The sequence below is a fragment of the Drosophila mojavensis genome, unplaced genomic scaffold (assembly GCF_018153725.1).
Source record: "Drosophila mojavensis isolate 15081-1352.22 unplaced genomic scaffold, ASM1815372v1 contig_19, whole genome shotgun sequence".
Lineage (NCBI taxonomy): Eukaryota > Metazoa > Arthropoda > Insecta > Diptera > Drosophilidae > Drosophila > Drosophila mojavensis.
In genome coordinates this window covers 1,528,477-1,552,036 of record NW_025318726.1, presented here as the reverse complement: position 1 = coordinate 1,552,036, position 23,560 = coordinate 1,528,477, and the positions used below count along the sequence as shown (strand labels likewise).

The window sequence follows — 23,560 nt, the reverse complement described above, 5'->3', positions numbered from 1 at the left end:
CTGAACTGATCGCAGCTGCTCTTATAAGCTACGCACGCCATGCCCAATAGAAACAACACGCAATGGGTATTTTTGCATTAAATGCACTTTAACATGTTTATTTGTTGCTCTAATGAAATCAAAACGTTTTTGTAACAAAAATACTCGATTTTGTATATTCAATATTTTGACAAATTTTCAACATTAACAAAATGAATATTATAAAAAGTTTCAACAACACGGAATATGCGCATACAAAACCAAAAGATAACATTATAAATACAAACATTTTGTTGTTCCACGAATCGAACTGAAGCCTGTCAAATTTCTTGCCTACTTAATTATATATGTATATATAAGTATATATGGATCTTGCTTGATTTTTTAACAATTGCATTTAACATATAATATTTTGAGAGCATTCAGCAATTATCTATCTAGCCAAATGAATTTTTCGGGGTTTCATAAAATTTTTCTAATCGTTTTGATTAACTTTTTGTTTCTCAGCTTGATGTTGTAATAATTCTTGAAGCCATTTTTTGTCTTTTCCGTTTTGGAACTCGATTTTGCATAATTGAAATTCTCGAACTGCAATTGGTATGCATGAATATATATATAAACATATATATGTATATACATATATATTATTAAACATTTGTATATGTCGTGTATATGTATATATATTTTAACTAACGTCTTTTTGGTTGTCATTTCAAGTCAGCTAACCCATCTCATAATCATCTAAGTTTTTCTTTAGTTTCATAAATACGAAATTTAATTTGAAATTGGAATACTTTTTTTTTTTCAAGATATACATTATAATTGAGTGATGCAGTGCTCGAATAGAGATTTCGTCTTAAAAGTTTTCTTATTTTTCTTTTTAGATATATTTTTAGTATGTATATAGTAAAGGGTATATATATGTATATATATATATGTATATAAAATGGTTTTCGGTTGCTATTTCTATGATCAGTTACGTTGATTGGTGCCATGAATGCAGTTGAGGTAATTAGCTATTAGCAAGAAGCCAGAATATGTTTTTTGTTTAGGTGCAAAGAGATCGTCGTAAAATTCTGTTTTGTATATATAGTATATATAGATTATATTTGTAGTTAAACGTGTGAAATGTTTTCCTTTCTCTGTATAACTATGTCCCATATCTGTGAGAGCTTTGAGAGTTTTCCTTTTCCTTGTTTATATAATTGCAACGAGTAATTAGTTAGCTTAAAGTAAATTTAGTTTGAGCATGTGCTGAGAATGTGGCATGGTTCAGAGATGACAACCTATTCGTATGCCCACTTACTCATCGAGTCTACGGCTTATCGAGCTCGCTCTTTGCCAGAGTCGAGCCGAACGCGCTCTTGAATTGATACTGACCCGATGACGAGCTGGGCAAGCTGCTTATCTGCGGTTCGCGCAATGTGAATGACATCATGGGATTGTAGACGCCGGTGGAGTACGAGCTGAGAGTGGATGTGCCAGAGGTGCTCGCCGGATCACCCAGCCGACTGCTAAATGAGCTACTGAAGTTGTATGGAACGAATGCAGATGCAGTGGAGGCTGTCGAGCTCGAGCCGAGCACGCTTGCATATGGTATGGCTGAGCTGGTGCTAGTGGTTGTGGGAGTGAGAGTGGGATTGGGTTGGGGACTGGGAATATTCTCAGAGCTGTTGCGCAAGCGCTGATCAGATGCACTGCCAGCTGGAGTGGAGGTGGCGGCAAGATCGCTCGCAGTGGTGAGTGGGGTGAGGTATGAGTAGTTGCTGCTGCTGCCCGCATAGCTGCGGGACATGGGTGAGTAGCTGCTCGCGCTTGTGGCGGCCACGTCGGGCATGAGCTCGTGACCGTACTTGTGGGCCGTCAGGGTGCTGGGCAGATCGCTGTAGCTCTTGGTCGCTGCCGATGGCGAGAGAACGGGCGAGCGGCTGGGCGGGCGAGGCAGCGTCTGTTTCTCAATCTGCTTCTCGGTGAGAAAGCGATCGTAGAAGGTCGAGGTGACAGTCGTGTGGCGGATCTCCAGCTTGGCTGGCTGATAGACGGGCGTGTTGGAGCGTGAGGGCCTGCTTGGGTCATAGGGCTGGCGATAGGGCGACACGGGCCTAGGGAAACTGTCGACTGTGGCTGTTGTGTTGTATCGTGTGCCTGCTGTTCGGGACTCGTACGGCGAGCTCAACGGGGACTTGCAGGCGGAGCGTCTGTCGTCCGCGTACTTGGCGCAGGTTTCTTCTAGTTGTCTATCTACTTTGTGAAACTTAGTTAAACTACTGGAGCTACCTAGTTCGCTACGATTATCAGCTAAATAATTTGGCAACATATTATCACGTCTTACCCTACTACTCTCGCGCTCCTCTAGCTCTTCCGTCTCGCGACGGCGACGCGGCGACAGCTCCCGGCTAACATCCCTGTGCGAACGATGATGCGGCGGATTGGCAGCACGCAGCGGGCTGCCCGTGCGCAACGACTCCACGGAGCCGAGCGAACGATGCTCGGAGCTGATCCGGATTGTTGGCGTATAGTCGGAGCAGCGCTGCGTGCCACGTCCTCGACTCTCGCTTCGACTGTGCGTCAAGTCCTCGGCCGAGCTCTTCTTGTTGGAGAAGTGCAATGAGTCAGAGAACAGAGAGTCGATGTAGCGCTGGCACTTCTCCTTCTGATAGGACTTCTCCTCGCACAAGCTATCGATGGACTTGATGCTGTTCTTGATGGAGCTCAAGCGATCATTAATGTTGTCTCCAGTGCGCAGCGGTACGCCCGTATGGGTTCCAGTTCGAGTTATGGGCGATGTTTCCTTTGAAGCGTATAAAACTGAGATAAGTCTTTTGAGCTTTGCCAATTCATAGATCACTTACCCTCATCAGGCGACTGCCGAGGGCATCGACACCTTCAGAGGCTGTGCTGCTGATATAGCTGCGACTTGCTGCTGTTGATGCTGATGCTGATGGCTGATCTGCAAGAGTCTTCTTAAGAATACGTTGAAGAATTTTAGAATTCTCCTCCATAAAGCTTAAAACATTGGTTATGCCCACCATTCGCTCGCTGGCTGGGCCCTGTCCCTGACTCTGCCGTGACTTGGGACGCCACGAGTCTTCGTAGTAGTCCTCGTCCTCATCCCTGAACCGTATGACCTTGGGGCTGGTGGGCCGATACGAAGTTGTCTCCTCACGGCGATAGTCACGGTAATCGTCATGTATCTCTTCGCGTCGCATTGCTGACTTTGGCGTTGTGGGGGCTTGTCGCCGGGGACTCTGCTCGCGCGACTTTGTCAACTTGAACTCCTCGTAGGATAGCGAGGGCGACACCACGTCCTTAAGTTTTTGATTGAATTCTTTGTAGTCTTTTTGGGTCTTGAAATCGAAGCGTTGCTCCTTTTCCAGCGCAAGTATACGCTTGTCTAGTTCTTCGGCAGTGGGTGGTTCCGGCTTGCTGGGCGAGTAGACCAAGCGCTCCAGGCTGTGTACTGGCGTCTTGGGCTGCTGGTCATCTAGCATTTTCTTTCGCTTGATATCCTCGATGGTGGGCGAACGGGAACGTGACTTGTGGCGCACAGGGGACTTTAGTTTCTCGTCCAGCAGTCGTATGCGATGCTCCAGCTCGCCCGTAGTCGGTATTTCACTATCATCCGGACTCGGATCGAGCAGCATTTCGAGCGGATGAATAGGTGGTTTCTTATTGGGGTCAGTTTTACGCTTGGAGAGATTGTCCTTGGACTTGGAACGCACCAGGTCCAGCACGCGATATTTGTATTCCAGGTCGTCAGAGATGGGCAGATCGTCTTTGTGCGGCTGACGGCGAGCCGGCGAAGTGTAGGGACTCTTCTTGCTGGCGGCGCGCGCAGGTGATGTTTGCTGCGTCTTATTACTCTGACGCGAAGGTGACGTATAAGGTGACTTTGTGGTGCTCTTCTCCCTACGTGAAGGTGACGTATAAGGTGACTTTGTGGTGCTCTTCTCCTTACGTGAAGGCGACACATATGGCGACTTGCTCACTGACTTGGAAACTGGAGACGTGTATGGTGATCTCGCGGAGGAGCTAGCTTGTTTGCGTGATGGACTGCGTGAGCGGTCGTTGACTGGAGAAGTAGACTCCGCCACATGAACATCCTCCTCATCGTCTAGGCCTTTGCCTTCGCATAGCTCTAGGAATTTGTTGAGGTCTTTCTCATGCGATAACGAGTACTGCAGCTTGATCTTTCGCTCGATTTCACAGAGTCTCTGCTCTACGTCAATTTTTTCAACATCTTCGAGTAGTTTAATTTGACGCTCCAAGGACCGAAAGCGAGCCTCTAGCTCCTTGGTGGATGGCAGATAGACGGTTTTCCGTTTCAGGTGATGCTTAACTGGATTGGGTCCCCAGTCATAGTTGGGATCCTCTTCAACGGCCTTTTCCTTCTCCTGTTTCTGCTCCGCTGCTTCTTCTTCTGGCTTGCCACTGGTGAAGTCTTCAATTTCTTTGGTCAGGTCTGATATGGCTTGAGCCTGCTCGACTTGCTCAGCAGATGGCTTACTTTCTGCTCGAACCAGTTTTCCATCTTTGGACTTGACGAGATTGCGATCGTTGAGTTGCTTTTCAAGGGCCTGGAATAGACCCTCGAGCTCTTCAGTATTGGCTCTGGTCAGACGGCGCACTTTCAATGCTTTCGGCTCATTATCCATTAGAAGTACCACAGTCTTATTATTGGGATCTACGGGGCCAATATCACTTGGATTAATAACAAGATTTTCTTCGGAATTTTTAAGTGGTTCCTCGGCTGAAGTTGACTTCTGTTCAATGGCATCTGATTTCTCACTATTTGGCTGAGGATCATTTTTTAGAGATGCATCTGGAATTTTCGGCTCTTCGATTGAGGGGGAACATTTCTTTTCGATTTTCTTTTCATTTTCTTCATTAACAGTTTTAGCCTCAGCCTTTTGTTCTTCTTTAGTGGCATCTGCTAGGTCCGATTCTTTATTACCGGATTGAGCCTTTTCTTCGTTTTGCAAGGTTTTGGTTTCCTTTACCGTCTCGGGCTCTGCACTATCCATCAAGGGCACTGCAGGTTCCTCCAGTTTTTCGGCCTCGTCGCACTTGACGCTCTGGTTGTGGCTATCCTTTTCCTGTTTTTTGCTTGTCTCAGTTTCTTCGCTTTGTTCGGTCGACGGAAGTTGAGCATCTTCGGTGCTTGCCTCGACATCAGGGATCGGTATTGTTCCATTCCTGGCACGCGCTTCGCTTAGCTCCAGTTCGAGCTGTTCTAATCGTCGCCTCAAATCATCTGTGTTGGGTTCGGCTGGCGGTTTTCGCTGTTCGTTCTCTTTGTTGAGGAGCATTTTAATATTGATGCTTATGTTAATCGGCTTGTCCGACTCCTCAACGTCAGTGATGTTTTGGGTGTAACGCACCAGCTCCTTGCCAATTTCCATGTCAGTGCTAAGTCGACGTGGAGAACAGAGATCTTCTGAATTGTGGTTCAGCTTCTCCTGTTGCTTTTCCTTTTCGCGAACAGCTTCCAGCAGTTTGAGGCTGTTTTCGCTCAGCTGCTTCTCCAGGGCCAGAACACGCTGTTCCAGCTGAGCCTCCGCTTGGTGCGAGGTGCTTGGCTTGTCCTCATAGCTAAACATCCTCGATGCAACTTCGGAATCACTTGCACAGCGCTGCTTGTAGAATTTCTTGTACAATTTCTTTTCCAGGAATTGTAGGCGATTTTCCAAATCGGCTCTTGACGGCAAATCGGAGAAACGACGAACCGTTCGCTGCGATTGCCAGGGTTCGTAATTTCCCGATCTGTAGTAAGCGGTGGTTGCAGGTGCTTCCGATGTCTCATCGCCCATTGTCGTGGGTCGCTGTTGCAGCTGTCGTTGCTCTGGCTGGCGCTTTCGCTGAGGATTTATTTCGCTCGGCCTCAAGTTCTCCTCGCCCGGGGACTGCGCTTTTATCTTGCTCTGCAGCTCTTCAATGAGAGCGCGTTGCTGATGCTGCCCAGGATTGATGATGATCCGGTGCTCTGCTGGTGGGGGCGGTGGAGGTTCAGGTATGTGTGCCTCGATGGCCACATCGACACGGCGTGGAGGTGACTTAAGCGCCGGCTTTGATTTACTTTCAGTTTCTTTTGTGTCCTTGCTATGTAATGCCTCGTAGCGGCTCTCCAAGTCCTCGGTTGTGGGTGGTTGCTTTTTGATTGGTTTTGTGTCTTCCTCCGAGTCGCCGAGCTCTGCCATTACTTCCTGTTCAATGCGCTCCAGTGCCTCGTTCACTGTTTCGTTTTGGGTGGCTAAGTGATTTTTACTACTCATGCGGCGCTTCAGGGTCTCATAGCGCTTATCCAAATCTTCCATAGAAGGGGGTTCGGAGGCTCGCCTTTTATTATGCTCTGCTGGCTGTGTTTTCTCTGGCTGTTCAGCTGCCGGATCTGACTTTTGATCTGGTTTGACAGGTTTCTGAGTGTCTTCATTAGTTTCAGTTGCTAACGGCTTTTGCTCGGCTTCTAAGACTCTGTTGGCTGTCTTGCATGTGGTTTCAAAGGCCCTCCGTTTCTCCAATGTGGCTTCTGATACTTCGCTTGTGTTCTCATCGTTTGTCAACGTTGCACTTATTGCTTTAACTTTTTCATCAAACGACTTAATTGACTTTTGAGCCTCCTCCTCTTTTTTGACTTTATTTTCCTTACCTTGTTCTGATTGCTTAGTTTGCTTTTCTTCTTGTGGCACAGGCTCAGCTTTATTAGAAGACTTCTCATTGTCAACTTCTCCATTTGTATCTCCTTTGGAGGTGCTCAGCTGCTTCTCCAGGGCATTGAAACGTTTCTCTAGTTCCTCTGTGGAAGGTGGGGACTTCCGCTTGAGTACCTCAACTTTCTTGTCGTCCTCATTTAATGATTCTTTGCTCTTTACAGGTTCTTTCTTTTCGCTTTGGATTTTCTCATTTTTTGAAGGTGAAGCTTTGGCTGGTTCATCTTTCTTATCCGAGGCTTCTGGCTTTGTGCCTTCAGCATGTTTGCGAATCTCTGCATCGCTTGTCTCTTTCTTTGTTTGCTTAACTTCTTCAGCTACTTCCTTGCTCTCTGGTTTGCTTTCTGCCTTTGCTGGTGCCTCTGCAACTTTCTTGGGTGAAGTCTTTTTACTTTCTCTGCCTTCGTCAGGTGGTTCCTTCTTTGCTTTGGTAGGACTGGCTTTTTGTACGCTTATTCTTCGCTCTAATGCATTGAAGCGATCTTCCAATTCGGCTGTTGAAGGCAATTTTTTAAGGCGCGGTGTCTCCGTTTTCTGCTTACTTTCACTCTCTTTCTTGTCAGTTGCATCGCATTCGTTGGCAGGTTTTGCTGTATCTGTCTGAGAGTCATCCAATTTATGCAGTTTGCTGGTTTTCTCGCTTTCATTTCCCTCCTTTGAACTCCTGCCCGCTGGCTGCTCTTGACCCCTAAGTTCAATGGGAGCCTTTGCATTTGATTCAGTGGAACTCATTTGCTTGGCTAAAGCATTGAAACGCATTTCCAGGTCAGCTGTAGAGGGAATACGTTCCGGCTTCTCAAAGCATTCGGCCGTAGGCTCGATAATTTGCCCACCTTGTTTCTCCGCACTTAGCTGTTTCTCCAGTGTATTGAAACGCTCTTCCAGAGCCGCAGTGCTCGGTATGTACTTGGTGCCCTCTAGTTTATCACTTGCCGAATGTCGATTCGGTTTCTCCTGACTGAATCGCCGCTCCAGCGCCTGGAAACGTTCTTCCAGCTCAATCGTCGACGATCTTGTGAGAGTCTTGCGTCTTGGATCTCGACGTTTACGGCTGGCACTACTGAGGATCGTAGGCAATGCGTCCTTCTTCGTTTCTATCGTCATGCTCAGCACTTCTTTGTAGTCGTCCTTGTTTTCGCCTGGAATGTTGTCATCGCGTATTAGGGGTATGCCCGCTTTTAGTTCTATGGCTGGAAGATCGAAAGGCATGCTCTTTGCTATATACCCAGCACTCTGGCCTTCGACCAGCGCACGCTGCTCTTCCATGGGCGAGGATTTTTCGGCATCCTCCTCGTTTAGGGAGAACGAGAGCTCTAGTCGCTTCGGACGCTCCACGCTATTGACCCGCTCAAAATACTGATTGGTTACGCCGTCGTCACTAACATCGTATCGCCTTGAAGTGGATTCCTTTTCCACCGCTGCGCTGGGTGCAGCATCAGCTACATCGGGAGGATTAACCGATTCGGTATCGGACATTGCATATTCTAGCCTGGGCGAAGGCAGTTCACTAATGCTGGTTGTGCCTAGATAGCTGACCATATCTCGGAGGGGAGAGAGCTGCGCAGTGCTGGTAGCTGGTAGAGTTGCTCCTATCAGTGGCTCTATTTTGCTCGACGCCAGATCCCCTGCTTCCTTTGACCAGTCCAAGTTCCGTGAGTAGTCAAAGCGATCACATTCAGTGGCACTGTCCTCCTCCTCTTTTGGCGCCGGCTCCTTCTCATCGCCGCTCTCGGTTCCCATGAGCATAAAGGGTATTTCATGGCTACTAGGCGCCCAGGACTTGGGTCTCCTGCGCTCCAGGCTAGGCTCTCGTGATACAGCCAGCTTGGGCTTCTCTTTCAGTTTGCGTGCCAGCTTCGCCTTGCGCCTGGGACTCTGCTCGCTCGACTTGGGATCGTCGTCATCGCACAGACTGGTGTCGGTGCTGGAGCCATCTTTGCCTTCAGCCTCCTGCTCCCCATCGCTATCCTCACTGTACGAGGAGCTATCACTTTTGCCCAGGCGCGAACGCAGCTTCTGCGACTTGACCGCGGTGGCATCGCTACCTTCCCGAAATATGGCAGCGCGATCGGCTTTGATCTCCTTCCACGTCAGGCTATCACGTCGATGCTGCGTGGCATCCGTGTCCCGCCAGAGCAGCGTCTCCCCGCGCCGCAGCTGTCGCTCTGGGGGCTTGCTATGCAGCACGGCTGGAAGCGAGGGTTTGCGTGCGGGCGGAATGGCGCCCAACGGGGCTCCCACACGCTTCCCCTTGTTGGTGATTATGGCCGGGCGGCCAAGAAGCAGCTGATTAACTGGCAACTGGCTGGAGTTCGCTTGTCGCGGTGCAGTTGCCGTGGAGCAGGCGGAGGTCAGTATCACGTGGGCTTGCTTCTGTCGCTCGCGCAGGCGATCGTACTGCTTCTTCAGCAACGAAATGTCCAGTGCCAGCCGGTCCTTCTGCTCCGCTTGCGGCTTGCCTGCCCCCGTTGCGCCCGTGCCCACAGAGCCGCGTCTGCCCCAGTTCAGGCCCCACACAGTGGCCACTGCCATGCGCGACTCATCGTCAGAATGCGTATCTTCCTCATCGTAGTAAAGCCTGCAAGAAATGGAACTTGAGCTAATTGCCCGCTATATTTAATTGTGAACCTACTGCAAGCCTTGCTTGTTGGCCAGCGGAGTAATGTTGTACAGATGCTTTTCCCTCAGCTGCTTGATGTCGGCTATAGGTCCTAACTGCACCACTTTCTCTATGAGGCCGTTCGAATCGATGAGGTGGCCATTCAAGAGCTCATTGGAGAAGGATCCCATTTTGCCATAGAAGTCATCAGCAGTGCGTGCATTTAGGACACGTCTGGGGAGTAATAGGGCAAGAATAAGTTTTTAAGATATTGAAAACAGAATCAGTTCTACATATAAAGTATCAGTATAATGACTCCGCCTTTAGCGTCCGTACGGTTATTGCGACGGAAATTCTGGTCCCCAGGCAAACTTATATAAGCGAACTTATATCGTTATAGTGTCTTCCGGGTATAACGACGGTTTCTTCAGCGTCATTATAAGGATTCTACTGTAGATACAGATAGACAAAGAGATATTATATCCTTTGGGCCTCTGCCGTCAATCACTTGCATATAAATATATAAGATATAACCTTGTGAAATCTTCTGTCAATAACTGATATGCAGATATGGTTAATATTGACTCATACATATTTGCATATACTAATATATCTCTTAAGTTTGGAACATATTCTTTTACATTTGCATAGTTTGATGGTGGGTAATATTTAGATAGCAGATAGCAGATCGGAATATATAAATCCAGTTTCTTGGTTTGCCGTCTGGGATTTTTATGTTGGAACTACAATTTACATGATATATCCATTATCAACCGGACAGAAATATTTTTGCTTGATTAATTAATTTGCATTATTCTATAAAGTCTACGATAAAGTAAATCAATCTCAATAGAGGTGGCACTCAGACATAGGGATAGAAAGCTAGATGAACATTGTATGTAAATACTTAAAGTTTTCAATTGTATTCATGAATATCTATGTGGATGTCCTATACTAATCGATTGGCAAATCCAAACATATATGAAGGGGTTGAAATATGTTTCATTATATAATGATGACTACTACCTGAACAGATTCAACCTGACTTGAATCTGTATGCTACACGACAAGCTATTTTTGAATCGTAAAATCCACATCCTGCACACAGAAATTTACGGCCTATACTAAACTTTTGCTGTATTCTTAACTTTGCTTTTTGCTTGATATTTAAACCCGAAATTACGACACACACAAAAGCTGTTTCGACAAACAGGAAAATTGCATTTGGCCAGCAAAAAACGTTGGCAAATGACAGTAACCTTGCGTCTGTCATAAGCCTTGACACAGATTTTGGCCCGCAGGCCAATAGAAAACAGACACCGACAGCGACGCTGACGCCAACGCTGACGCCAACGCCGACGCAGACGCCGACGCCAACGCCGACGCAAAAATGGGCAAACACAAGTTCTGAGCTGTTGCATGAGAAATTGGAAGCAGTACTCACTCCTCGAGCAGGCTCCAGAGGACGAGGGCGGTGCGCAGCAGCACATCGCTGCCCTCGATGAGCACCAGATCCCAGACACGCAGCACGCAGGACATCGGCAGGCAGGTGCAGAACATGGTGAGGAACCACTGCATGGTAAATACGTTGGTGAGCGGCGGCTCATAGGCATTCTCCATGGGTCCCTGCAGTCGCTGTAGGTGCTTCGCCAGGCGTGGGAGCTTTGTTTGCATAAGCTCTCGGAAGACGCCCATGTCCGCTTGTAGGCCGCCCATTGAGCCGTAGAAGTAGCCTGTGGGCAGCACGCCCTCTACCAAGTAAATCATGACCTTCATGGACTCCTCCTCCTCCTTGTCCATCACCTGCAGTATCAGCGCGCCCAGCATGTTAAAGCCCTGGGGTGACACGAAAGCCGTTGTCTATAATTGAGAAACAACAAAAGCAACTCGCTCGCTCTCACCTGGCAGTAGCCCACCTCGGGGTTGTAGCGCGCGTAGCCGAGGAGGATGCGCTTGAGCTTCGCCTGGTTGATGGAGCCTGCGGGGCCGGTGCATAAATTCGAGCCCGTGCGGTGCAGATCCTATGGGGGTAAACGATTCATTAGGCTCAAGTTAGTCTGCTCAGATGGGAGTTAATTGCTAGTCACCTTAACGATCTGAATGCCCAGCTCCTCGTCATCCTCGCGCCACTCCTCGCAGAAGCATTTCTCGCGCTGCTTCGCCCAATCAATGTTCTTCGACTTCAGATACTTGTCCGCCAAGGACAGCCACAGCTGAGGGGTCAACGATTAATTTCAATATTATAACTTAAATACCAAAGGCAAATTCAACCATTTACCTTGCGCCGGAACTCGGGTGGCGTGCCGCCTGGCAGTCGAGCCACCAGCTTCATGGCATGCAGCCATTGGTTGTAGTCCGACAGCGCCTCATCCGCACCAGCATCGGTGCTGGCGTTGGCCGGCCCAGTACTCAGCATGTTGTTGTTGTTGCGGTTGCGGCTGAGAGCCTTGCGATGGCCGCCGCTGATGTTGTTGTTGCTGCTGCTGCTGCTGCTGGTGGTGGTCGAGCTGCTAGTGGCGCTTGTGGTGCTAGTGGGTGGAGTTAGGCTGACTTTTGGTGGCGGTGGTGAGAGACTAAAGCGCATTTTAGGCTGTGCATCGTCTGCAAAAGTTGTCAATTTCAAATGGTCAGTAGATGCGTGTAATCGAAGAAGAGGAAGAAGAAGAAAATTTATAACAGTATGCAAACAGTTAAGAGCTAACAACTAGTTGGCTTTGGCTACGTCCGTGTGAGTTGACTTACAATATCCGTGCAGTATGCAAACTTTACCCAAGTATATATATTTATAGATTAGATTAAGAGGATTGATTATATAATACGGTTCATTATCGAGTTATTAAAGAGCACACGCGAAAGAGAAGAAGAAGAAAAAACAAAACAAAAGAGATAAGTATATTTATAGAGTAATTATTATACGATTATACGATATAATATTGGACACTGCTGAAGCCCTCTGAGGCCATGAGAACGATATGTCAACAATGAGCGAAAGCTTGAAAGCAATTGATAAAAGAGAACTTGCCGCATGCGATGGCAAATGCGATTTGCAGTCTCTGTGCAGAGCTGTCTGTCTGTCTGTGTGTCTGTCTGTCTGTGCGACAATGTGATAAAATATGCTACAATGAATACGCCAAACATCACAAGCCACATTCTAGTCCCGGAGCTGTGGGTGGGATGGGTAGTGGGGGTGTTAGCATGTGGCTGCTGCCTCTGCTCACATTGACCATGATGTATCTACAAACGTGTGTGTGTGTGTGTGTGGGTGTGTGAGTATTAATGAGTGTGTGCACTGACTGCTGACAGTTTAACATGCCGCATGTCCTGGCCAAAGTACTTATCTTATTCGCTCCTCATCCTGCGAGTCCTGGACACTTGATACGCTGGCATTCTGATATGAAAACTTAATTCACTTGAGCTGTCTCTATCTGCGCCTTCAGGCGCATAAATCTTCAGTTTCTTATTATGGCCGTGGCTGTTGCTGTTGCTTGTTTTTCAGCCCCAACACCAAAAAGAAGAAGAAAACTCCCCGCAATCCGAGCAGGCGTCAAACGCCAAAATGTGAAAAGCAACTGGGGCAATCTGACTGCATGACTTGGGTTTGATTTAGCTTCAGCTTGTTTTCTCAGTTATTGAAGCAGCGAAAATCGCATCTATGTTTTTTATTAAAATTCAATACTTTTCACGTTGATGGGAATTCTGATTGGGACGCTATTATTATATTTTTGTATGACAACATAAGTTTACTTTATTGCCAAAGAGGTTTATTGGAAACTCATTAGACGGTAACTAAGGTGAAGCTGCTCCCATAATCCCACACAGCACCTAAAAAGTTACGCATTATATATTTATATATTGATAGCAATATAAAATTCATTTTTGACTTATAAATATTTTGTGTGGGTCTATAGCTCCCTCAGTTACCGTCTAATGAGCTCTAACTCCCTTCTTGACATACACAGACCAAAATAGACGCAAGCATAAATAATACATATATTTATGCCGCATTTTATATCTCTGTCCGCCTCCACTCTTTCCATAAATTTGGAAATAGCAATAAAAATGATACACATTATCTTACGCATGATATACTTGAGAATATGTTATCAGTGTATAACATGTTATGTGGAATATACATGAATAAATAATTCCTACAAGGATTTTATATTTTTATACTTGCCACCCAGGCTAAAGGATGTAACAATTCGGAAAATTCTATATTTGTTGCTATTTTGGGAGCAATAGACTTGAAATTGTATCTAGACTTTGTGTTTGTCCAAACTTCTGTACTCAATCAAAGGCAAGACGTCTTTGGTATAAATTTAAGTTTGTGGGCAAAAGGGTCTTAAGGACTAGGGTCTGAAGGTTGAACAGTTAAGCTACTGCAGTCTTCCTAAAGAGGCGTGGTACACTGCCTAAGAGCCACATGCGAATTCGATTAAAAAATTGCTGTTCGACTCCTGTTATGACCTTTGGGAGCAAGGCAATTCGAATATGTATACCCTGTAAAGTTGTAGCCTCTCCCAGAATTTCGATTGATTTGCCATGTATAAAGATATTATTAATTAAAAGGGATATTTTAATATAAACAGGTAAACTGGAATAGATTATAATTTGAACTTTAATGAATTGATGCTATGAAGGGAAACAGAATGGCTGGTTTCTAGCTTGTTTATCAAAAAGATTCACGATTTAATATTTAGTGAATGAGCGGGTATTATGCTGTCGGTAACGCCCGATTGTAACATGTTTACCTGCTTAACATCTTAAGTATTCTTAAGTGCTACACAAGTGAAAGGGTTTTAATTAATCATTATTGTTTCACTTAACTATGCCGGAAAAGTCATAAAAAAAAGAGTTTTGTTCTAAGCTTAAGCTTGGCTTCATATGAAACTCATGTTGAATACGTTAAGAATTTTGTTTTTATACCCTGAACCCATAGAAAATGGGAAATCAGGGTATAATGGTCTTGTGAAAAGTATGTAACAGGCAGAAGGAATCATCGCATACCCCCTAAAGTATATATATTCTTGATCAGGACGACGAGCTGATTCGATATAGCCCTGTCCGTCTGTCCGTCCGTCCGTATGAGCATCTCAGAAGATATAAGAGCTAGAGAGCTGAAATTTGGCATGCATACTCGTGTATACCATAGGCAGTACGAGTTTTATTTTTTCGATAACTCATCCGATAACTTTTTTATCGAGAATAAACGAAAAATCGACTTGGTTTGTTCAGCCTAATTTGAACACTTTTAAACCTGGAGACTTCATTTGCGTTGTATATAGAGTGAATGGACACAAAGATTTTGTAATTTACAGATTTTGAATACCACGCCCCCTTTGCCCCCAATTTGTAAAAAACGCATTTCAAGTACTAGAGACTTGTGCTTTAGAATGTACACACATTTTAACTATATGATTACACTCTAAAAGTTTCATTAAGATTGTATGTCTACGAAAGAAATTATTCAACAAATAAATTGTCATAATATTGCCCACATTGCAGCGCAGCCGCTGCTTACTGCGCAGTTAGCAGAGCGCGTGCTTATAAGTGCATGTGTATGTATGTGTACATGGAAGAAGTGCAGAATGATTAGAATATCAGCTTGGAGGGTTCAGGGTATCTCCTAGTCGAGCAGTCTCGACTGGACCTTCTTACTTGTTATAATTCATAAGTCGTCGAATAGCTGAATATGCGTGCTTCAAATGAAAGTATAATTTTAATTAATTTTCCACGGAAGCTAATTGGAATTAGGAATGGGGAAAAAAGGAAAAATGTGGTTCGCGTCATGATAAATAATTAAATTGCGCAGCTCGAGCACGTTTAAGAGAATTGCGAAAAGTTAATTGAAAATTTAAAAGTCGCCAACAAGAAATGCCGATGCCCACCTTGCTCGCATCGGCAACTCGTCTCCTGGGGCAGCATCTTAAGGACTCTGCACATAGATACATATACATATATGTAAATGTGATGTCTTACATAAGCTGCTTACAGCTGTTGCCCGCCCGGGCAAAGAAAACACTTCCAATTTCAGCTCTGTTTGCATAAATGAGTGCGAAACTAATGAAAACAACGAAATAAAGACAACCAAATGTTGTTTACAGAAGTCTCTTGGAAATGTTGCTCATGTTGGCCTTTAATGGCAAGCAAACAGGCCGGCAAATGCCTAATGAATTACTAATTGCACAAACACTTATGTAATGGGCCTCACGCAAATTAAGTGCGGCCCATAAAATATTTTTATGCCCCGACTCTCCATAGGCCTTAGGGCAGGAGTCTCTCGTATGACAGCAGCTGCTAAGTATGATTTATATAACAATGGCTAAAAAATAGCTGTGCGTAATTATCTTAAATGCACTACAAAGCGAAAAGAATGCAAAAAAGACTCACGTATATGTGTGTGTGTGTGTGTGCGTCTTTGTGTCAAGGCTGTGCCAGGCAGTTTGAACTAGCGTTTGACTAGGCCTTGACCAGAAACTGAACTTTAGGCGGCATCACGTGTGTATTCTGAGAGATATATATATGTGTGTGTATGTGATATATGTATATATATGCATGTGTGCATTGTCTGTTTTATATTTGGCAACGTGAAGTGTAAGAAAACAGCAAGCCAAGAGTTTTGGCCTAATGAGCCGCGCACACATTTGGCTTATGCACTTGGCTATAAAAAAAATCAAGCAGCTCGCTCGCAGCTAACCCTCATCGCCGCAATCGCAGCAGAGGCAGGCACACACACACACACACACACACACATATACACACTCTCATTTATCCTTGGGGAATGCCACGATGCTTGGCCAGCGTCAGTTAGTCTGCACTGACTGGCACTTAACCATGTAATTCCCATTCCTGTGGAGCAACAGCGTCTGAGAATGTTTATGTATTACGTTTTGGTCAATGCGCCAGCACGTGCGATGCAATTGCCGTCAATTAAGGCAGCTGCAATCAGTTGGCCACTGAGGCAAACAGAGGGATGGAAAGGGAATGGGCTAAGCGCCGAGGTTACATAATAAATGAAACGCTATTTGGTTCATTAACCCATTGAAACTCTGTGCTTATATCGGGCGAACGATTTCACTTGCAGAGACAAAAGCTTGAAATGCCGATTCAGCTAGCAGTCCATACATACACACACATACACACACATACATATATATGTACATATGTATGTGTCACGTTCTGCAGCATTCGAGTGGCTGCCTTTGTTGTCCTGGTTTCGAGGGCTTGTGCAACGGACTCCATTTTATAACGGCACCCCGGCGTGCGTTGGCTGTTTACTTTTCCGCTGATATCTGAAAAGCTGTCCATCACATGTCTATTGTTGTCTGTTGCATAACATTGATTATAGGAAACGCAATTTGGTAGAGCATTCATCAGTCGATGGTTCATTTAATCAGCTGCAGCACTTAAGCATTTCCATCGAGTTGCTGCCTGTCAATTTCAATAAGCTTCGCAAATTGCTCAAGCGCTTTTCCCTAACAGTTTTCGCCGTTTTTCCTGCTTCGACCGTCGTCTTGGCCTTTTGGGCTTACACAATCCGCTCTGTGTTTGCGCGTTTTGCATATAAAAATGCGAGAAACTGCACAAAAATCATACCATATATTTTATTCGTACTTTTACTTCTTTTTATTTTATTTTTTTATTTTTTGGTGTTTTGTATGCGAAGCACGCAGCAATTTGTGAAAAAGTACGAAGCAACCAAGGCAGACCCAGGCGGTAATAGCGCGTATATTGTGCTCAGGCCTGATTCTGACAGATTGAGCCTTTTATAGATTTCGTTTTGATTAGATTTCTAAAAATGATGGCCAGAGCCCTCCTTGACACCACATGCCTAAGCCCATTCGAAATTTAAATATGAAGAACAAAGTAATTTTACTGAGTAGAAGATTAACTACAAATGTGGTTATTGAAAGTAATTGAAATAACATGTTTATTTATAGCTGATGCATGTTGGTTTGTATGGGAGAGAATACGAATGGACGACATAGAGAAACACAGGGTAATATCTAAGAGAGATACGTAAAGTTGTTTTACTTATAAAGAGTAGGTATACCTCTGAGAGAGGATAATTAAAACTATGCCCAGCATTTCGGGAATAGTTTAAGGCTAATTTACGGAGAGAATAACTAACTGACAGATTGTAATGCAATAACTCATATATAGATATAGGATATAGACTACATGCACACATAAGCTGAACTCCAAATTGATAATAACAACATTTCAAGCGCCAAATCAACTGAAGAAAATTAGTTTTTAAATAAAAAATATGTATGTATAAGGTACTTATTTAAAGGAGTGCTGAATGCAAGATATGCTTCTGATTATTTTACTAATATACCATTTTAAATATCAAATCAATTTTTTTGAATTGCGAAAAATTCAGATAAGTTTATATAAACAGACTGATAAGAACAATTTATGAGTAAGAAACAATCTTACGTTTCAAAGAACTGTCATAGGGTCACATATAAAGCAACTTGACCAAGATGAAGTCAAATGTGAGCTGTGAGCTCTGCCAAATGTCTACTATTGTTAGAGAGACAAAAGGAATAAGACTTAGCTATATTATATACATAATAAATATATTTATGCATATACCAAATAAATGACTAAATAAATATATATTTGCTGAATGTGGCATTGTTGATTTTGTATTTGCTTGCTAGAAAATGCAAAAATACCAACGTCGCCTTCACAACTAATTTATATATTTATTCACAGACAAATTTATATATTTATCATTATGCATATAGTATATCCTATTGTTACTGTTTTTGGTCTGTCTAACAATCGTAGAGATTTGGCAACTAGCTCTCAGTCTTTCTGGGCATCTATAAAATTCATCTTTGTCTAAGCACAAACAACTTGTATTCTAAATTGGCTCAAATAGTAAAGGAAATTAATTATAAAATTTCTGCCCATCAACCTATATAAAAACGTATTTATTGGCTAACTTTAATTATGAAATCATAATTTTTGAAGTATATTCCATAATCACAAATTAATAAATCATGGAATTACTACAACAAAATTAAATAATCTTTAAATTACAGAATATTTCCCATTAACTTGACGTTAATTGAACTTTCCTCTCCAACTGCTGTTGCTATAATCTCAGGTGTGAGAACACCTGTTTTGAAGAGACTCGCTCGAGGGAAGGGTTGAAAATCAGCTGAGACGCAATTTCGATTTAATCGCGTTAAAAGTGTGAAAATTCAACACACACACAAACAAAAGCAAAGCTCGAATGAAGCCATAGTTGGATAATAGTTAGACAAGTCAACAATTTTAAAGTTAATAAAAACAGTTAAAAGTAACAACAACAGAAACAACACGGCAGCATGCAACAGTTGTGTGTGTTTTGGTGTGTGTGTGTGTTTGTGTTTGTGTTTGTGTAGGCATGCGTGTGCGTGTGCGTTCGATTTATATTTGAAGTCTGCCGATGACGGGAGACGTCATGAGAAATTATCTAAAAACAGAATCAAATGGCGGCTGCACAAACATGAGAGAGTGAGAAGAAATTCTAATTAAACGGTTAGCTTGAGGGGATTAAAATGTCGAAGGGGGTATTTGCGAACGTCCATAACAATAATGAAATATCATGTAAATGAATGCGATGGACAGATCCAGGGGGGCGGAACGGAGTGGGTAGTGGTAGGGGCGTGGCTTGGCAGTTTTGGCTGCTCTCTCGCTTCGGCATATTCATGAGAAAAATGCAAATGTTAATTACAAGCGGCCCCAAAATTAGAACTGTGCGCGTTATGCGTGACTAATGCCAGACACTGTATAGATGTATGTATGTATGTGTGTGTGTGTGTGTTTGTGGGTGTGCTGGATTAGGCTTGTAAATGTAGTTGATGAGCGCCAGTTGAAATTCAGAATGAAATGTATGCAAGGCTGATGGTGTTGCATAAATATTTCATAGAAGAATTTACCTTTTCGGTTGGTAATTGTTGTTTGTTTGAGAGAGTTTGGAGAGTCAAAGAAATAGAGAGAGAGATTTCAAAAAATACATAAACAGAGAGCAAAAGAGAAAGAAAGAGAGAGAGAGAGAGGCAATAAATGTACAATTATAACAATTAGATCAATTCTGAACACACATAGAGTGAGCGCAGCTAAGCTCTGATTGCTGCAAGGCGCGCTAAAAAGGTGGGGAGCACATTAATTAGCAAATACGTCACATAAATGTATATTAGTATGTATATATATATATGTATAGTATATATAGAGAGAGAGAGCATTAAAGTATATCAATTGACAGTCTGTTTTGCACAGTTGGCATATTTACCCATGTTAAGTAAACGTGCGCTGCTTGTTATGCTACGATTTCTACGACGGCTTTCAGTGGCGCCTCATTAAAATCGAAGCTGCTGTTGCTGTTGTTTTAGTTGTTGATGTTTATTGCTGTTGTTTAGTAGTACTGGTTGTTCTTGTTGTTGTGATGGGTTCGCAATTTACTTAGTTTTATTTTTACATTTTTGCGTTGTACGTATCAGCTGTATGTTGTTGCTGTTGTAGCTGTTGTTGATGTTGTCGTGGCCTATTATTAGTATTGTTTACTTAATACATACATAGATATATGGCATATATATCTATATAAATAAATACAGAAATTTACTACATTCTCCGACTATAAATGGCATGCTTTTATTAATGTTATGTAACAACACACACACGCACACACTCGCACTCACACTCGCACTCACACTCGCACTCGCACATAAAAAATGTTTTCATATATATTTCTGTTCTATTTCGAAAAGTTGTCCGCATTCATAGCACTGTCAGCACGCACTGAGAGAGCCAAGTCAAAACCTTGACAGCAACTAAAGCTGAACTAGTTTTATTTTTTTGTTTTTCTTTATTGTTTGCTGGCCCATGGATTTGGATTAGGTAAGAAGACATCGTCGCCGTTGCCGCGCCATTGTACTATGACTTTTGCTCGGTCGTTCATCGATCCTGGTTTTTGTTTTTTTTTGTTTTTTGTTTGTCAGTTGCTAACTGTCGTCTTGACCCAGTTTTGAGTGCTGGCCAAGTCGAATAGCCAGCACTAGCAACAAACACTAACCGTAATCTACAAAACTTTAACTGACATTTCAGCTTACCTTCACAAATTGTCTGTGACATACCAGAAATTGTGTGCTTTGGCGTTTGTGGCTAAGCCAAGCTTATTTGGTGCAATTGCAATGCAATGCCATTTTCAGGCTGATATATCGAGTTGAAATTTGATTTGATTTGTTGAGTAATTTATTGATATTTTTATGTTTAACTCAAATATTTTTGGTAAAATTTCGTAAGTGAATATTCACTGTTATGCAATGGCTTAATCAATTTATTCAGCCTTAACCGAATTCTAACTGAACTTTATTAATCGTCTTCATCACGAACTTGTGTATGTGTGTGTGTGTGTGTGTTTGTGCATGACGTGAATCACAAGAAATCGGATATGCTTTAATAGCGACAGTCCAAGCACAACAATACACACACATGCCCCATGTATTTGTGTGAGTGGCTTTCTCTCTATGTGTGCGTGTGTGTGTGTGTGTGTGTGTGAATAACAAACCATATCAATAGCCAGCAAATACAATTTCACTCGCGCTTCAGGAAATGGGCCGCGCTGAAGAGGCGCGCTCGCTGCCCTCGACCGCAAAACGGAAGTCGACGTTCGATAGAGTGAACTTTTTTCTGTTGCATAGTTTTAGGAGCTGCATAAAATGCCTCCAGCAATTGCATTTAATTGCAATATTCCGGTCGATCGATATTATTATGGCCTCATTCAATTAAGAGTTAACAAGCACGCACACACATGGCCATTGGCATTGAAACACCATTGTACTACGCTCTGTATGCAATTAATTGCGTTATTTCACAATTGCAGAACAGGAAAAAAAAGAAGCTACAATGCAATTATAAATAAAGTAAATAAAAAACAGAAAGCTACTTTTGCACGTGTGCGCGCTTTCAATCGGTGCTGCCGCTGTGGCTGTGCTGCCGTCGACGTCGACGTCGGCGTCGCCTCGGTCGATGTAGCCAACGCTCTACGTGCTGGACGAATATCAAGGGTACACTGTTCAGCGGCCACACACAGAACGAGCCCACACAATGACGACGCCAACCATAACTGACAGGCGACCGAGCCAGCGCACAGATATAAAAACATAGATAAAAGTGGCAAAATACTTGCGGAGGCCAAGCAGCAGCAGCAGCAGCAGCGACATCTACACGTGCCAGCACATTCACATATATATGTATATTTACATAAAGAAACGCATTGGAAGCTACACGTAGTAAGTGTGTGTGCGTGTGCGTATGTGTGTGTGCGTGTGTGTGTCTTCTGCACGTCAGACAGTCTCTAAGCGCCCGCCTTTGAGTTGTTTTCATGTTCACTCGCTTGACATTGTGTCGTCATCAACCCCCAACGTGAACACACACATACACGCACCCGCACACACACACACATGTGTGTGTGTGTGTACATGCGTAGGCTTACCTGCCCACTACACAGACACAGACACAGATATAGACACAGACACACGCACGCACGCCCGCACACAAACAACATTCATTCAATGAACTGAGCTGTATGCACACAGAGAAAAGTCTACATATACACACTCACACACTCACTCACATATACATATATGTATATATATGTAGCACATACATGCGCGTTGCGTGTAGTGAATTTCCTTCAGCTTTGCTAGCTGTTCTCCGCACTAACGACGCACACAGCTGAGAGTTCCGCACTTGACTAAGTTGGGTTTGCTTTGGAAGCACACTGCTTACCCGGAGGCCAGAACACCAGCTGTGGGTCATGCGCACTGCGGCCACAGACGCAGCCGGACAGCTGTTTGTACACTGCGAGAAAGCGTGGTTTGCTACTCACGAGTCTCCACGACCAGTATGGCCGTCACGAATTCGCAGAGCACCTCCTGGTGGCGCTTCAGGCGATCCCGCGTGATCAGCACGCGTTCCAGCATGTAGCCCATCATCAACAGCTCCACCTTGAGCATGGCACAGACATCGATCAGCTGGCGCACGCTCAGCGTCTGCAGCACCTTCTGATTGCCCGCCAGGCCGCTGGCCATTTTCGCTCCAGTCTCCCTCTTTGCGGATCTGCGGCAGTGACGTTGCTCCTTGGAGCTAGGCTTCTCCTGCAGTTTCTGGTGGCGACGGCAGCGACGCAGACGTCTTGCCTGCTGCTCCTGCTTGCCATAAATGTCGCATAGCAATGCACTCAGCAAGGTTTTCGTGTCGCTGTGGTTGTTGCCAATTAGGTTAACGCTTATCAGGGCCGAATGCTAAATGTTAATTAAACCTCACCTCATTTTCGTAGACTTCAGTGATAGGACACAGTGGTTGTTCAACGGTTGCCGAATAGGTATTTTCTTCTATCGCCCGTAATGGCTTTTTTATGCAAAATATAAAACAGAAAATACAAAATAAATTTACATAATAATCGAAGCATTGTTTGATTAAGTTTAAGTAATTTCGGAAAATTTTCCTGCCCAATGCCTAGAGCTATGGAAATGTCCATTAAACCTGGTGAATTGGACATGCAAAGACTTGTTTATTTGTATACTGATTTGTACCTGTGGGTACACTCGCCATTACAAATGTTTAGATACCACCGCTACGCCAAAAGAGAACGTGGAAAATATTTTAATTGGTAAATATACGTAAATATTTAGGAATACAATCCATGATAAATCATTTCTAGTCTGCGTTTACAGGAAGTAGAAACTTGAAAACTTATATCTATAAGCTATATCCATGGCCACGTCTTCCAAAGTTTTTCTATTGGTGGCGTTTCGGCGGAACACCTGAGTGTCATATTATTATTCATCCATACAGTTCGCTTAGTATAGATCATTCTTCGCTGCTGCGTTAACGTTGCAGTCAGCAGAACATGTGTTTATGAATGGGTATCCTCCAATCGAGCAGTACCGACTAGCACTACTTTACTTGTTTTATTTAAATTGATTATCATATAGAATTATCATATAGAATTGTTCTCAATAATTAAGCTTTATTGAGGCTAATCACCTATCTACCATATTGTGTACATTACGATTGGAATAGTTATTGTCCCTGATAACTCATTAATGCATTATTATCTATAGCACTATGAGATTTACGACGAGAATTGCAATTTCATTTTGCCTAGCCTTATGCATTTATTTTTATAACACAATATTCCAAGTTTATCTGTAATTTCCTTTCTTGTATTAGCTTTAACTCTAAGAGGTACACATAGAAATAAAAAATATTT

General features: G+C 43.7%; 1 protein-coding gene across 9 annotated transcripts; it reads right to left on the bottom strand.

The window, feature by feature from the left end:
- Positions 1-67: 67 nt before the first annotated feature.
- Positions 68-22,746, bottom strand: LOC6572442 (golgin subfamily B member 1). 9 transcript variants are annotated; one of them, XM_032728115.2, is made up of 11 exons: positions 22,612-22,746; positions 22,175-22,545; positions 11,564-11,886; positions 11,373-11,498; positions 11,187-11,306; positions 10,730-11,121; positions 9,319-9,519; positions 3,009-9,264; positions 2,832-2,942; positions 2,312-2,770; positions 68-567 (listed from the first exon to the last, which is right to left on the bottom strand). In XM_032728115.2, exons 1-11 carry the CDS (start codon positions 22,614-22,616, stop codon positions 442-444), a joined length of 8,490 nt encoding a protein of 2,829 aa, XP_032584006.1. In that variant the 5' UTR covers positions 22,617-22,746; the 3' UTR covers positions 68-441. The 9 variants fall into 9 exon arrangements, with proteins under 9 accessions (XP_032584006.1, XP_015021901.1, XP_032584002.1 ...); XM_015166415.3 differs by having other exon boundaries at positions 2,832-2,939; XM_032728117.2 differs by lacking the exon at positions 68-567 and adding an exon at positions 2,116-2,220.
- Positions 22,747-23,560: the final 814 nt, after the last annotated feature.